Source organism: Papilio xuthus, unplaced genomic scaffold (genome assembly GCF_000836235.2).
Source record: "Papilio xuthus unplaced genomic scaffold, Pxut_1.1 DF825017.1, whole genome shotgun sequence".
Classification (NCBI taxonomy): domain Eukaryota; kingdom Metazoa; phylum Arthropoda; class Insecta; order Lepidoptera; family Papilionidae; genus Papilio; species Papilio xuthus.
The window spans coordinates 5,328,800-5,346,323 of NW_013533632.1; the positions used below are offsets into that span (position 1 = coordinate 5,328,800).

The 17,524-nt window shown below is 30.2% G+C and overlaps 1 protein-coding gene across 3 annotated transcripts in view; it reads left to right on the forward strand.

The window, feature by feature from the left end:
• The window catches only part of LOC106126139 (alpha-1,3-mannosyl-glycoprotein 4-beta-N-acetylglucosaminyltransferase A), a 47,874-nt gene that overhangs the window by 9,446 nt on the left and 20,904 nt on the right, over window positions 1–17,524 (forward strand). For 2 of the 3 annotated variants that reach the window (XM_013323619.1, XM_013323620.1), the window contains one exon: window positions 5,773–5,906. In XM_013323619.1, coding sequence (XP_013179073.1) covers window positions 5,780–5,906 — 127 coding nt within the window. In that variant the 5' untranslated portion in view covers window positions 5,773–5,779. Of the gene's footprint in view, window positions 1–999; window positions 1,110–5,772; window positions 5,907–17,524 lie in introns of all 3 variants that reach the window. The other variant, XM_013323618.1, reaches the window with a different exon arrangement.

Below are 17,524 nucleotides of genomic sequence, written 5' to 3' on the forward strand. Positions count from 1 at the left end.
ATTGTAATCAAACAATACATAATGTTAGAGAAAGGACGTGTTGTTCTTAAATATATTTTATTAAAATAAAATAAGTATTTATTTTACATTTAAGGCAGACAATTACTTTTGTTTGGTATTTACGCCCACCGGTGAACAGTGGTTAATAGTAAAGAAGTTTATTAGTATACTTCTTTACTATTAACCGATATTAAATGATATTAGTATCATTAAGGGATGTGTATTGAGAATTGAATAAAATTATTATTCATTTTGTGGTTATCAGCCATATCTAAAAGTCATCATCATCATCATCAGCTCACTATAAGTCTCCACCGAGGGGCTCGGAGTCTACCCTAAGTTAGGGTGATTAGGCCATAGTCTTCACACATATCTTTGAATTTCTTTTCAGATATGTGCAGGTTGCATCACGATGTTTTCCTTCACCGTAAGAACGTCGGATGAATGTACATATGTAAATTGGAAATCAAAAAAGACATTATTACATGGCGGGATTCGAACCCAGGACTGGAGATTGCAAGTCAAGTGCTAGACCCCTGAGCCACCGACGCTCCTATCTAAAAGTACTTAACTGAAATGTGAATCCAAACCAAAGTAAATTTTACATATAAATTGTATTAAGTCTTAACAAAAACAAATTTTTATTAATTAATAAAAAATATTTATAATCTATAGGGCGTAGGCCTAAAGGGCATTGAATTATTTGGAGATTTTATAAAATTTAAATGTGAGTTCGAGTTATTTTAATTAATCGTTAGAGAGGTCATGTCAAATTTTTTCATTACTTTTGAGTTGGTTTTCAATGTCATTAATAGTTTATTTGCAAATATGAAGTTAGTTGTTTTTTTATCAAACCCAAATTAAACATGAATGATTTTATTAGATTGAATGCATGTACGCTTTAATATTTTCGTTCTGTTCGTCTGCATGTACCAGTTATGTTTTGATGTGAGTTTATAATATTTTTGAATCGATAAAAATGTAAAACCTTTGTTGTAGGATTTATTAAAAATGCCTGAACGTAGGCGGCGCAATGGTTACTTTCCACCACGATTCTGGAGGACATTCTTTTTTGCCTTGTATATTATGTTGTTGAGAACAAGATTGATGTAAGTATAATTGGAAATGAAACATTAATGAATTCATAAAATTATTTTATTTTCTCGATTGTGTTATTTAGTATAAAATGTTACACACATTGGTTTCGAACAGATTAATTACGCGGTGGAATAAGTAACGCAAACACGAGATTTACATTCACATATCATACCATATCCTATTTGAAATTTGTAAATTTTTCTAATATGTATTTTAGATGTGATATCAATAAAATGAGATGATGAGTTATTTCATTTATTTATCTTAAAGAGAAGTGAATAAATGCACTACTGTTTTACATTTTTATATAAATGAAGGTTAAAGGTATTAAAACAGCACAAAGAAATTGACGATGTTGTGAATTTTTCCAAAGGATTAGAAAATTATTAACGATCGCGTTAGAAGTTTGGTGTAATCCTAAATGTTTTAGAAAATAGAATTATCTAACAATTGTTTCTCCAGAGATGAGTAGATATTAATTATGATGATATAAGCAAAAACGTAATGAGATTGAATGTGGATGGCTACTAGATATGATGGCTAGGCAGAAGAACACCAAAAAATGACTATGGAATGGTATGTGTAAATTCAGATATGACGGCTGATAGAGATGTATGGAGAAGTAGTACATACTGTTCCGACCCTCTATAGGGATAAGGGCAGGTTGATGATGATGATATGAGAAGATATTAACAATTATTGTTGATGATTTTGTAGTTTAAATTTACGACAGTTCATGAAAACTAAACTAAAACGAAACGTTCCTCTGTCCTGATATTATTTAGTTGACGAAATTCCAGTTTTATGTTTTTCACACCAAAAATGTTGTATGCAAATTTTCCAACCTTTCATATTTCAGAAACAATAGTGTGTTGTTAGGCAAATTCGGGTTTGCATTTAAATTTTCGGACTCAAATGCCGACATGATTTACGATTCTAGTCATCTCAAATTGATTTGTTTGAAAATTTGATTGAATCAGAGTAACTCTATTATTGCTTTAACTCAGGAAATAAGTAATCATAGTCCTATTCTTAGTATAATGCCATGACAACAATGGCACATCGTAGCAGGATGTCGATTACAGCTCACTGACAATAATATGAGAAGTCAAGATATCCTTTGTTATGGTCAACGTTCATACAACGCATTGGACTCGGTCACTCAATAGCTGGATTTTTGTTGTGTTATCATACGAAAATAGCCTGTTATTTAAATGTATCGCTGTGTGCTTCACCACATTGGCTCGTTGCATGTCAGATATGTTTTCTACAAAGTTACTTACATATTAGTTTGACATTGAAGGTCAGTTTGACTGACCACAACATATCGTGACTAACATGTGTTAAAATAATCAATATAAATTGTTTTTTAAATATCGACGAGCATGCAATTTAGTTTATGACGTGTAACTTTATAATTTAAGAGGTTGTCAACACGTTTGAATAAAGTTGTATTTTGTAGGTTGCAAAAGTATTTGCCGCGTCTGGCTCCTCGCAACAACAATAACAACAACAATAACAATAACAATAATCCTAATGTTCAAAACAACAACCTCTAAGCCCCGCAGTATTTATCAAAACGCTTTTTATTCATCTATGTCATATGCTCATTGAAACCAAGTCAAAATATAGAAGAGAGCCTTAGGTAAGATCTAACACATGTCTAAAGCATGATATTTGTTAGTTGTAACATATTTTTAAGTTGAAATAGTTTGGCAGTTAAATATACCGAAATTATATTGCGAATTTCAAGAACAACACTAACAATTTGCAATTAGGCTTATTGTAGGGCACTTGATGATGTCCAAATGTTATAATTATTTGCACTAAAAGTTATATTTGCATAGAATGATTGTATTATTTTGTAGAATTTAGTCAATACCAACGCACTATGTCGCAGTAGATTTAATGTTGTCGAATAAAAATAAACCCGTGGAAATGATTTTAGCTCACAATGATAGTGAAAGTATTTATAAATTAATATTTAATTTTGTTAATGTATGTTTAAAATTCAGAAAAGTTCGAATAATGTTTTGTTTCGTTTGTAATAATATATCATTATCATGTTATTCAATATATCCATTAAAAATCAATAATGACATTTCTTCACGGTTGCAAAGTAAAGTAGATATAAAATTCCAAGATGCATATTGTCAATGTATCACTCTGTTGCATTCAAATTTATTTAGAAAAATGATTTTATTGTCTGCAAATAAACTAGACAAAGACATTATTTCTATTTATTACTTAAACTATGCTATAGATAAGACGGTATACAATTAAATTTCAAACTATCTAGTCTGTATTTGTTATCATATAGCTTAACCTTCTTCCTATGTGTTGTGTCACGCTGTATTCCTATATCTTAATTTGTTTTTTTATGTTTTTTAGTTTTTCAAATTGTCACTTCTTTTCAGAACACACTAATAAATTAATCTCTTATTTATATATTACACGTATACCTTGAGACAATCTGATATTGTACCGTTATCTGTTTTGTAAAACACATTTCCGATAAATTTCAATCGCGTATTATTGCAGGAAATCCCAGTTGTTATTTAATTATGACAAGAAAGCACTAATCGTGGGTTTCTGATACCAAAATCTCTGTAATACATATCATCATTCCTGTCATTATCTTTAACAACACAGATATATTAATGTTTTGAACTCAGAAATCCACGGTGAGCATGTTAAATGTATATATGTTGAAACGTATATTTTAAGTATAATAAATTGTTCAATAGTTTTTATACATAAATTGTTTACGCATTATGTCATCAGGTTTCGAAGTACATAGTATAAATAAAATTTATGGTATTTATCGCAGTACGAAGAATATGGCCAAGGTCAAATCGTTAACTGTTCCTTTGAGGGATTTATTCGAACTCTTAATAGCTATTAAACAATTATAATTTCTAAAGATTCTTATAATCATCCCTTTTTGCTTAAATGTAATATTCTTTTGTTTGATTTTGTAACGACGAAGATCGAATACTACGAATCAAAATATTAAATTAACATTTATCCATGATATTTGTCTTTTTATTACGATTTTACTTTTGAAGTATTGTACCAAAACATATTCTACATGAGTAAAATAGATGCAGTAAAAAAAGGTCAAAGTAAATGACTTGCTTAGTCCTTCCCGGGATTTTTTTAATAGCATTGTTATTTACCGTTCCTTACTAATTTCTTTGACTTTTTCTTACTAATATATTTACAAAAATTATATACAGTTACATATATTATTCTTTTTTTGTATATACAGCGGTGTTCATAACTATTTTGCTACAAATATAGTGGTAGCGCGAAAAATTCATATGTACATAGTCAAAAGTAACTTAATATTACGTATGATGTAATTTCGACTCATGATTAGAAACCTATTTGATTATTGTAAACAGTGCACTCTTGGGAAATTTAAGCTAATTTAAAATAATGTTGATTTAAGACAAAATTAAACTATTAAAAATTTATTTTTTCTTTAATTAAATGGCTATAAGGCTTTTTACCGATGACAGGTACCATTTGATTTTTTTTTCAATCGTCCTTTGTAATTGCTACATACTTATTGAGCAAATTGTAATTCTGAAATTTTACAAACTACGACTTTACAACACGTCAGTGTTGCCACTGAAACGAATGAGTGGATAACAGTTAATTAATACGTTTTTTAGCATTTCAACGCTCGAACGCTCACTTTAAAAGTTTAGACTTAAAGAAATCTTACCTTGTTTTCTTCTTAATTTTTTTTTAATTCACTGTCGCTAACGTGCCTACAAAAATTATATGGGATAGGTAAATCTTAATAGTCCGTTTTTTAATATTATTTATTGAACTTTAAACCTTCATGGTCGTCGCCAATCTGACATATTGTTTCAAAATTGCCATAAAAGAGGCCGATTGTTGCCATTAAAAGAAAAAAAAAATGTCCCACATATATGTAATATTTCATCAAACGTACGTACTGCTTTCAGTAGTTTGTTGTAAAAGGATTAGGTGCTGTGTAGTAACAGATTTTCTACACGTGGTAACTTTGTTTCTAACATTTTAACTCCTAATCCATTGTCTGAGTTTAGGGATTTGTGCATTTTCTTGGATTAAATAATGCGGTTTAATTAACATGAATTTAAATCTACGTAATGAGACGGCAAATGCTTTTAGCAAAAGAAATATTGGTTTGAAGTCAAATAAAATTAACTGTTGTTTTATAATCCGCGTTTCGTCTGAAAAATTCTTTCAATTGAGTGATGAGATTTTCACTGATCGACGCATAACTTTCTCTAGATGGGCATAGACTTATTGTAATTTACTTGAGCCTTCCTATACTTATATGAAATAAAAAAAAATGATTTACTTAGAATAAGGTTTTATGGTCTATTAGCAGTCACCCGGTTTTCGTTAGCGCAGAAAAAAGTAGCTTATAATATGCCCGCATGGACCAGCTATCTTCCTGTGAAATTCACAAAGTTGCAAAAAAATTGGTTTTTCGTTATCAGCTACGCAAATACATCATGTGTAGCAAATATGTGTTTTTTAATATTACATACAACCACAACTATTTTATTAATATGTATAGATATAATTTACAGTAAGAAAATAAAAACAAATGTAAAGAATACTAAAATTATCTATAGTGTAGTCAATAATATGGATTTAATTTTGTTACAGTTTCACCATGACCCATGGGCCACTTTTTTCGCGCGCTTTTGGGAGTCTAACGTCGAATCCTCGAAAGCGATTCACGACCCTCTTCGTTACGATAAGCATAATCTTCTTCATCGTTTTCATCAGCAGCGGCGACCGTAAGTATAACCCTTTTTATTAATACTGAGTTCCAAACTTTCTGTCTTATAATTACGAAAAGTACTGCAGTTGTTTGCACCATGTCACTACTAAACGTTCTAACCTTTATTTTTATCCACCCTTACGAAGTCGTAGGAAACAGCTTGTTATATGCTTGGAATTCGTACTTGCACGCAATCTTACATCTTACTAATATTATAAAAGCGAATGTTTGGATGTATGGATGGATGGATGGATGGATTTTTGGTAGAAGGTATCTCCAGAATGGGTGCATTGATCTTGCTCAAATTTGGAATAGGTATAGAGCCATAGGCAACTAATTATGTTTTTTTTTAATTCCCCGCGGACGAAGTCACAGTCGATAGGTAGTGTAATGTACGATTTTATAGTATTGTTTGTACAGGTGTAAATATCTTCCGCTGTTTTCATTTCAATAACGATATTACAAAGGTAATATTACTAATATATTCTTATTTACTCAATGTATACAAATTTATAAAATAGCATAATAAATATTTCATAATTTAGACAAGTTTTAACTGTAAAAATAATTAAAGCAATTCTTGGAAAGCGATAATTGGTAACTTTGTTACCACAGGCACGTCTCTAAACACGCGATCTAACGTTTGTTAGTCCAGTGAATTAGGTATATGCGCCTTAATATTGTTTATTTTTTTTAATAAAATGAACATACACTTAATTAATTAATTTTTATGTTTAAATCGACGATATAATTTTTTAAGAAACTTACGGAAAAATAGAAAAAAAAATGTTATAAATTGGCTACGAAGCCAGTCATTCAAAAGGTTAAAATGACAGGTTTTAAGATTACGTAACTTTTAAACTTGAATACATTCATCTGTAATGACAGGGATATCAATGGCATCAAATAACTATTTAATATAAACGAAGTAATTCATTATTGTACGTAGTATTAATTCTATTTCTTGTTGTAAATTAAAAATTGAAAAGTAATTCCCCGTTGGTATTCACCTTTGCATTATAGAACGTTGTTGCATAGTAAATGTAGCCCTTGTGCACCGTCAAGCATAACCAGTGTTAGAACCGTGATGTGTCTGGAAACAGGCTACAAGTTTTATAAACTCTTTGAATAAAATATGGAATGCATGAATGACACGGTTCGAAGAATACTTCCATTTGAATTCATTTCTGAGATTCAATTTTATTTCCGATGTTCGAATATGTGTGAATGTTTGAAATAGTAAAGTACTGATACATCAGTTGGAATGTCGCGTACAAGAGTACACTCCAGTTCCCGAAGTGACAAATCAAATACTAGGCATTAAAGTTCCCATTCGTAAACACAAACCAGTTAATATAAGTACAGTTTTCATTTTCGAAGCATTTCTATTTCATTAAATTTATATTCGAATTTTGTAGTTTTAGGTTCAATTTATTTAAATTAAGTGTTAAAAATAATCTCTTCGAATATTGCCTTCCGAAGTTCACGTTCATATTTTGTAGGTAACTGGCAGTTGCATACTATTAATACAGACGAGCAACAAGCCTATTTTAGAACTTTAATGAAGATTGAAAATATATTTCTAGGAAGCAATCAACTTCATTGCATTGAAATGATATTGCGCAGAGTAGTAGATGTTCCGATTATATCGTAATTGAATGTTACTAAAAGTATTTATACATCAAAGAGCAATTGCAAATGAAATATTATTACTTCAAAGAATCGTTAATAAGTTCTTCACAGGAAATATATTTAATTTGTGTTATAGTATTCTCGTTATCACTATATTATTGCAAATATTAATTAATATTTGTTCGTATTTCAAAGAGTTAATAACAGTGGTATGATAATTTGTTAATGACCTTTATCTATTCAACTAATGACTTCACGTTGGGCTCTTTAGTAAAGCAATTTGGACTCGTTAGAACCATGTTATGAGACACGCAATGACTCTGTATGATACCGTCTTAAGTATTTTATACCTTTAACATTAAATTGATTTGTTATTGAAAACAAATAAATTATACGCGATAATCTGCAATTTATTAATTCTGCGTATTAAGAAGGATATTATTATTTTAATATAGATAAGAACTTTATTATAAACTATCTGTCGCCCGCGACTCCGTCTGCGTGGATATATTATATAAAAACTTAATTAGCGTAGCCCACCCATCCATCTATCCATATCACATCCATCTAAACATTCGCATTTATAATATTAGTAAGTTAAATAAAAAGCAGCTCTTCAAGTCATAAATTCGAAAAAGGACATAGGAGGAGGAGAGAATATCTAAGCTACCTTCTCTTCAATTTTCAGTCATGTCAGTAAAGACGTTCTTGAGTTATAAATAGTGTAACTGACACGACTTTCTTTTATATAGATATAGATATCCATTTGTATATTCCGATGATAAATAAAAAATCATTTCGACTTTAGTCTAATCATCAAACGAAGTAATCTGAGTATTATAATTATTATTGTTATGTAAGTTTACTAGTATTTCTTGTACCATTCCAACTAAGCTCTGTGCTTGTGTTAGGACACAGTTTACGACATTAATCGGAGGGCGGGACTCGAACCCCCGACCTCGTGATCGGGAATCCGTAACCTTAACCAAATAAATTAATATTATTAATAAAGATATTAGTCAAATATTTCAATAATACTTATTTCAGCATGAAATATCAAAAGATGTATCAATAAAGTTAAATTAATGTCGTGGGTAATTAATACTCCTATTAAAAATAGATTAAATTTAATATAATAAGATTTGCACAGAGCGATAATAAAATAATAATAATATGATTTTGGTACAAGTAAAAAATCCTAATTAAGTATCGCTTCTAACTTATAATAGTAAAAAAAATATTACTGTAACTATTTCTAAAATGTTATTTTCATAATATTATATAATATTTGTTATGTTCCTAGAATTATTCAATTTTGTGCATATACATACATATAGGGTTAACGAACGATAATAACATGGGTTTAGCCATGTAATTTACATAGAAACACATACGTATATATAATACTATGTTCTGCGGCTTGCTTGGTAATGACAGATGACATCGTCAATATGCACGTAATTTCATGCTAATAGAGGTACACAAAGCTTACCATAATTGAAATTATCAGATCGAGATTCGGTCAAATTCATTCAGTACTAATTTGAAATCAATTATTGTTAGTTTATCGATCATGTTAACGTGAAAGTAAACATGGTCCCGAATACGACCCTAACCTTTTGGTCGCTTTTGATTAAACTCACATATTTTCATTACTGCTTGTTCAATTCGCTAAGAAAACATAGGTTATAGCCACTATTTGCTTGCTTTGATTGAATGTTTTATTAACTTGTTATTGATAGACAAAAAAATACAGCCGTCCTGTTAAGGTTTTAACTATTTTTTGCGTATTAATAATTCGTCCAGAAAAATTAAGAAGTCTTACTCAGATTTGTAAAATTATGTAAATGCTATTTATTTCGTAACTTTAGTTCTGTTTAAATATTAACTCTTATGTTCATTTTGTATAGTATACCATACATATAACTTTACAAAAATATACGATCACTATAAAATAATTTTTAACTTTGTTTTTTGCTTTTCTTCAAAAAAGAAATCTTGCCATAATAAGGGTTAATAAATGTCATACTACACTACACTATAATATCTTTAAATTTAATGTATGTCCACATCAACGTATCACAGCTGCCACTTGCATTGTTCAAATTATTGGAAACTGTTATTGCTTCTTGGGAATTCAGGAGCAATGTGATTCGAAATGTACATTCAAGCAAAATCATAATTGTAGTATTCGAACTAGACTAATTCATAGTACGATATTCACTACAGAAAATGACATTCATGTAGTGTCTTGTTTCGCCACTACCAACCTGCACTTGTAACAATGATTTTAATACATTCGGAGATGGCATTTATTATATAATAATAAAATCACTAAAAAAATACATAATTAGTAGTCTATGTGTTCTTCCAGTACCGTTCATTCGCATTTATAATATTAGTAAGATGTAACTTGTACTCTACATCAAACAAAGCGGACTGAGAACTTTAGTAACTTTCCTTATGTCTATAAAAAACTTCTACGCTTTATTTATCATTTGAGTACAAACAATTTTCAATAAAAAAATTTGTCGAGTATATTATGGCTCTTATAATACAGCCAGGTAGCTCTCAACTCAACGTGAAGTTGGGAGCATCGAAGCGGTCATTTGTAAATCACATTAGCGACTAACCGACAACAAAGGCCGAACGAACCTAACTTGCCTCAACTTGCCGAAGTATGTAGCCGTTAACTGTAGTATAAACGTACATATATTTTGAGTTAATATATTTAAATTATTGTATCAATAACAATAATCTTTGAGGATTGAATTTCCCTTAGCAATATTTTACACTATTTATAATAATAATTTTGTGAATTAATAAAAAACTTCGGTAACAAAGGTATAGTTAATGCTGTTCGATAGACCGTTTAAGTTATATTCGAAACTTATAAAATTATAGGCTCTGTTAAATAATTTGCCGCTACAACCAAGTCGTATTTTAAATTTTATATGAGTTGTAAACGTTACACACGTTTTAACAGATACTGAAGTTGTGGGAAATTGTTGTTTTATACCAAATGACTTAAAAAAATTCTTTACTTTTATTAGTTATGTAAGTTTGTAGAGATCTACCAATCATTAAAAAGTTTTGATACGTTTCTGATAATATTTCTAATTAACGTATTTATTGTTTGTCATTTTGTATTTTATTTATTTTCACCACAAATAGTACAATAGCAACACGCCATATCCGAGTCGGAAAGTCGACTTTGTGATGGTCAGAAACTTTTGTACACTTGACGTGTCGTTGAAATCTCTGATGACACTTTTCGACTTTATTTGTAGATTCCCAATATCCTAACTTAGTGCAATCGTGTCTGAAACGATCGTTTGCATTTGAATTTCATTCGTTTATTGGAATTGGTCTGATGAATTTGTACTGACAACTTTTAACGATGAAAGTTTAAGCGTCTTGTTGATAATTCATTACGACTTTCGTTGTTATTTGTTAAAACATAAAACAGATATTAAACATAAGAATGACGTTTGTGTGTTTATTAACGTTTTTTTTTCTCAAACTAAACAACCCAACTTTTACTCGTTCATTTTGTTAATAAGCAATCCGTATACATTAATCTGTATATTGTTTGTTTGATCTTCTCTTTTTGTTTGTGCTGCACTTTTCATTCAATAAAGTGTGGAATAAATTCAGTTTCACGAGCTTTGTAGTAATAAATTAAAGTTTTAGGTAACCTCAAATATTAAAAAGCTCATGTTTAAATAATATTTTCATATTTTGTTTATCTAAAATACTTTAATGTATTTCCCTCGAAGCATAAAAATGTATTTACCAGTTGTCTCTCCACTTCCAAAATTAGTGACATTTGGATATTTGCACCAATTACGCTTTGGTGAATTCTATTTATAAATTCTCTCTCCCTTTGACAAGCGCTTTTGGTTATTTTAAAAATTGTACCGTGTGTAAAATTGATGTTAAATATTTAAAAAGTTCATGATGTATTATTATGTTGAATTATTTAATATTATACGTTTTTAAAATTTGAGTTTCGTATTAGGCAGTGATCGGAAGTACACATGAAAAAAAATATTGTGCCATGTTTCGCACTTGACTGTCTTGCTGATTGATAATTACTTTTATTGAATTGAACCAATTGAAGCAGAATATTGACTTGGCTTGGTTCTTAGGTTTCAGGTTGTGTTTGAGCTTATTTAATTTTATTTTTAATAACGTACTTGTTGAAAGAAGGTGCAGTTCCATCCAACATATGTCTCTTATTCTATTATTTGGCCATTACATTGTAAAGAAACAATATTAATATATTCAATAGAGGTTAGAATATACTGTTTGTATTCTTCGCTGACATCGGTCTGTTAGATCCTATGAACAATAAAAATGAATTAGCGCATTATAGTATAATATATTAAAGTAATGCTTAAGTACTTTTTCTAAGGTAAATGTGTTCTTAAACCACTGTGAATAATTATTAAAAAAATAACTTTTAGGATGAATATGTGTGTAATGAACATGTCTTTTGTAGTTTGGTCTTTGGCGTAGTTTTGAAGTACGCGAGCGCACCATAAAATTCTTAGTCGAGAGGTATGCATATTAAACTTGGCAGAGCCCTGAATTTCAGCTCTTTTCATCGTGAACTATTACGTAAACATAACATGGCTTCGTGCATTTCTCTAGTGACATCATTGTGTGACGTAAAGGCATTTCATAACTTTATTTGAAAACTCAATGACGTCAAAATCCCTTTACCTATACTTTGTTGCCAGACAGAAAAGATGGAACTGATGCGATTTTAAAGTGAGAGGTGTTATTCTATTTATTTCTAAGCTTTTTTTTGGTCAAAAAATCTTTTATGCTTTTGCTTTGATTATGTAAGTGGGGTCATTTCTTATTATCTTTTTTTTTCATAATTAGAATTACCGAGTATATGGTTCTATTTGACAGTCTTTTATGGTCGTGTGTTTCCTGGACTGTGTATACACAAATTCAATACCCCGTTCTTCTTTTTTAATTATGTATGTGTATAAATGTTTCGGTAGTGGAAACCCGCAAATGTTTTGCAAACTCCAAATTATATCTATACGTTAGTATTTCTGTCAAATTTATTGATAATGCTACTCTAGAAAGGACGAGTACTGATATTATATGTACAAATATCGTTATGATGTTTTAAAAAATACAATATCTCTTGTCTGCATCGTAAAACATTAAAGAATGTAATTATATTTCATATTTTAATTAAAGTTGAAAGCTTTAATAAAATAAAGTTAATAGGTTTAATTAAAATAGGCGAAGTTGTTTAAAATGATCCTTACTTGTGTACCTTTCATATTATATGATTGTGAAATTTTTATAGTTCTTTATAACATTAATTGAATGTATGGAGCATTTAATTACTTGATTATGGGCGCGGCTTTCATCCAATTAGCACTTAATGACGTCACTAGATAAAAATAGTCCGAGCTTCGCCTGCTTAGCTTTACGTGTTCTTTCAGTTTATTATTGTACGTAGGTGTATTAAATATCGTTCTCCATTTCACGATGATCTAGGTAAATTTGATATAAAAATCTAGGACTTTTATTGACTGAAAAATTTCGTTAAAATATATACACAAAGTATCAAAGATACAGGTACGTGTCGTTCCTCTGCGGATTGATAAATATTTAATGTACCCAGTTTCTCTCCTCAAGCAAACATCCATCCTTTGGCTGTCGTTTTATTGCTGAATTAAATCCCCAAATTCCCAGTGCAGTGTGCAAACGCAACATTGCTTTGTATAACTTGAATTTAATATTTATCTCATCAGTCTTCTATCGTTTGTCTTTTATGATATTTTGCAATTGATATAATTGTGGATTTCCTTTGTCGTAATGTATTGTTGTCTCGCTCATTTCCTTAGAAAAAAACAAAGATTACAATACTTTTGACTTCATGTCTTTCGGCTGTGGAGTTTGAAAGAAAGAATTAGTTATAACATCAAATGCGCTGTGTCATAAGGAAATTACTTCTGGTTTGCCTGACGCTTTTGATCTATATGGAATTTAGAATTAAAAAACTGTTGAAGTATGAAACCCTTTTTAAACAACTAATTAATTATGCTGTACGGTTGTATGTTATATAAATGAACGTATTTGTTTACGTACATTTGTCTACGAATTATTATAAAAGTGGTTTATTTTTCATTATGTCTATTTTTGTACAAACGTAATGACGGCATTCAATTTCAGATAAAAGATGATAGCTTTTCAATAGGGATTAATGAAGTATGATTTGACCTGATTTGTCTCTTGCCAAGCATAGCAGTCGCCAAGGGCATGAGAGGGCTGCTGCCCCACCCCCTTCAGAGAATCGAAAATAAAATACTTCTAAATAATAATGTACCTACAATACTACAAAGATCACGGTTTGTTAATTCTATCTCTGGATTTAAAAAAAAATCTACTGGCCCCCTTGATAACGTTGGATAGCCCCCACTCCCCTCCTTAGTCATCGGCTGGCGACGCCCTTGTTGCCAAGATATTAGCCGCAGCCTCTTTATAGAGCATTGCAATTTATATGATAACTATATAACCAAATCAAATAGCATTATATAAATGTATATATTTTAAGTGTTATGTTGTCTCGATATAAAATACATTAGTGGGCACGGTGTTAGACAATAAGGTAAATATAATAGACGGCCTATGAAGAATACATATATATTTACCCGACGTTCTTACAGTGAGGGAAAACATCACACATGAAGAAATTTAAATATATTTGTACAGTCAACCAACTCTACGGGGCCAGCTAACTTAGGGATGACTAGGCAATCGGTTTCGAATACGATGACTTTTTTTTATTATTTATTTAGGTAGTACATAGTCGTTGAGCATAAGTTTGAGAAAGGCGACCACAATTTCAATGAGTTGTGAAGTTGATGTTACAAAGCGCTCTTAGTCTGAAGAACCTTCTACTTACTTTGTTTTCTCAACTAGGTGAAGCGGCAAATGGTTGAGTTACACTTACTGAGTTATACTTTAAAACTATTCGTCGGCATCTTGTTTTAAAAGGAAGAATTATAATTTACACCTCATAAACCACCAAAGTCAATGTAGCTATTATTTAAGTATTTTCTTACAATTTTATCCACCAATGTGAGGAGATTTTTATTCTGAATGTTTGTATTTTGCAAATATATAAAATAGCTGTCACTCGTGACTCCGTCCACGCGGAATTAAAAAAAAAAACTTAATAAGTAACCTATGTGTTCTTCCAGATAATCTATACGTATGTCAAATTTTATCGAGATCCGTTCAGCCGTTTTGGAGATACCTTCAAACATCCATCCATCCAAACATTCGCATTTATAATATTAGTAAGATAAAACAAATGTCTACTAGATTAATATTGTGTAACTCAGGAACTAAAGCACATAAATGTTAAAATATGCATAATTAATATGTTTATTTTAATGCTAGTTAGAATCAGCAAGTAAAAGTACACAATCCTAGCGTTTGGGCCATTGTTTTGAATAATAAAACCTACCGCCACACACAATAGTTTCATAAGCCATTGTTACTCAGATTGTAGTCTTCGTAAGAAACGTTGAAAGCGGATAATTTGCGCTTTTAATGATAACATATATATAAATGCTGTTTTACCTATATTTGTTAAATTAATTAAATTTTTAATCCGATTATTATGAGGAATTTACGCGAGTTCCGCCTGATTGCTTATTGAATTAATAAAATATTAATACACGTTTTAAATGTCCATCAATCAACTTGTTAATATGATACTTTTGTAAAATATTTATTACAAAACAAATATTAAATCTGTATTGTAATTTCAACAAGAGCGATTTCACGAAAAAATTAAATATTATTTTTGTATAGCTTTCAGATCTATTATTATGAATGTCGCAATTACTTAGCGTCAAGCTCAGAAGGCAATGGCAAACCGTGAACTCATTTCAAGCATATTCTGAATTTTACAGTAATTAACAAATGGAATTATAAATAGCTCAAGAATTTTTTCCTCTGTCTTTTTTCTACTTAATTCTCTATATTTCTCCATCCATTAGTATTCGGCAGATTTTTTAGGTTCCGTACCTCGAAAGGAAACAAACGGAACCCTTATAGGATCACTTTGTTTTTAGTCCGTCTGTATGTCAAGAAACTTTTTCTCAGGAACGCGTGAAGGTATCAAGCTGAAATTTATTTATTTTAAAAAGATCTTAGACTATCCGTTTTTAATTAACTTTGAAATGGAAATAATTGTAAACAACTGTGTAAGGTGTGTTTGTTTTTAGCATTTTAATGAAGGATTCAATTAAGTATTAATGATCGAGTAAAGAACAAAACATTTCGTGCCGCTAATTAATACCCTTCAGTTTAATTTAATACATAGCGACAATGTTTGCTTTTGATTACTTTTGTCTCATATTGTTTTTCCTTTCGTTTTTAATTCGCATTTTAAATTTTTTATTGTGCTTAAAAATGGTTTTTAACTTTGTATTTACGTTGAATTTCGATGTAGCTATACGCGGAATTGAGGAAAGTTCTATCTACTTTGTTTCTAAGCCTCTTACTAACTGGTACTCTAACTATGTCAGATATTTTAGAACTATTCAAGCTTTGAAAACGATGTAATAAAGCTATGACATAATAACATTAGAAATAAAATAATACGTTGAGCTTTTTTGTGAAATTCCTTGTTGAGACTATTACTTACTAATTACTTTATTAAATTACTGGACGCTTAGAGGCTTACAGCGAATGACGTGCTTTTTTATTTAAGTCCGAAGCCTTAGTGCTTGTATGTAAATGTTCACGTTAACCGCTGGCTACAATTTAATATATGTCTTATTAAATAAATGCGAAAGTTTAGATATTTAGATGAATATTTGTTAGAAGGTATCTTCAGAACGACTAAACGGATATTGCTGTAATTTGCATAGATGCAAGTTTTATGATTCCGCGCGGACGGAGTCGCGGGCGACAGCTAGAGACGTCAAGCTAGCCGCGAAGCACGTGATTCAGTTTCAGTGTGGACTAGTGAAGATACTTTAAATTAATACTAAATTTAATCATCTTTAATTTTCACTTCTTCTAATTAATAATGCGAACTATTTGAGAATACGACTTGATAGTTTACAAACAGGCCATTGTGTTTGTTTTACAATTCCAATGTAAGTAAGTTATGTATTGGTTAGTAAAAATATATCCGTAACATTCACAGAATTGCCATCGACACTCAAAGAAGAAAATATTTCTCGAAATTCTGGATTGAAATGAACGTAATATTTGAAAGCAAAGCGGAACTGTATTCAGCTCTCTTGCACCAAAGCTAGTAGTCGCACCTTTCACCTCTATATAGACTACAAAATGAAAAATAATAAACAGGAATAATTCTATTGAAAGAAAAGTTTCCTAGTCTTTTGATGCCAATATTTATTGAAGAAATATCTAGCAATTTTTACCTAAAAACTCCTTACGTTAAATTGACTTCGTTAGGAAAAATGACGCAAGTGTAATCAAAAAAGTCTTCAATATTACTAATATTATAAATGCAAAAACTTAGATGTATGGATGGATGTTATTAGGTATCCCCAGACCGGCTCGACGGATCTCGATAAATTTGATGATGAACCTAACCTGGAAGAACATATAGGCTACATACTAAGTTTTAAATGTTTTATATAGCTTATGCATTAAATTTAAATTATAATTTAAAAAATTGCTAAATCTAATTAGATTTGTAAGTTACGAAATTTGAACAGTTAACAGCGTCAAATCATTCATCAAGAAAGAAAATTTCAGACTCTTGAAAATATTAAATATTTTTGCTATCCTGTGAAATGTGTATCTTTTTGTAATTTCTCTTCTAAATTAAACATTTCATAATGTCAGAAAGGAATGCTATCATCTAGTAATATTTCCAATATTAAAGCTTCAAATGAAGTAAAGAGTTTGGTACGCTTATAACAAGGAACGTAAAGTTAGCACAAAATAAAACAAGGAAACACTTTTCGAAAATTC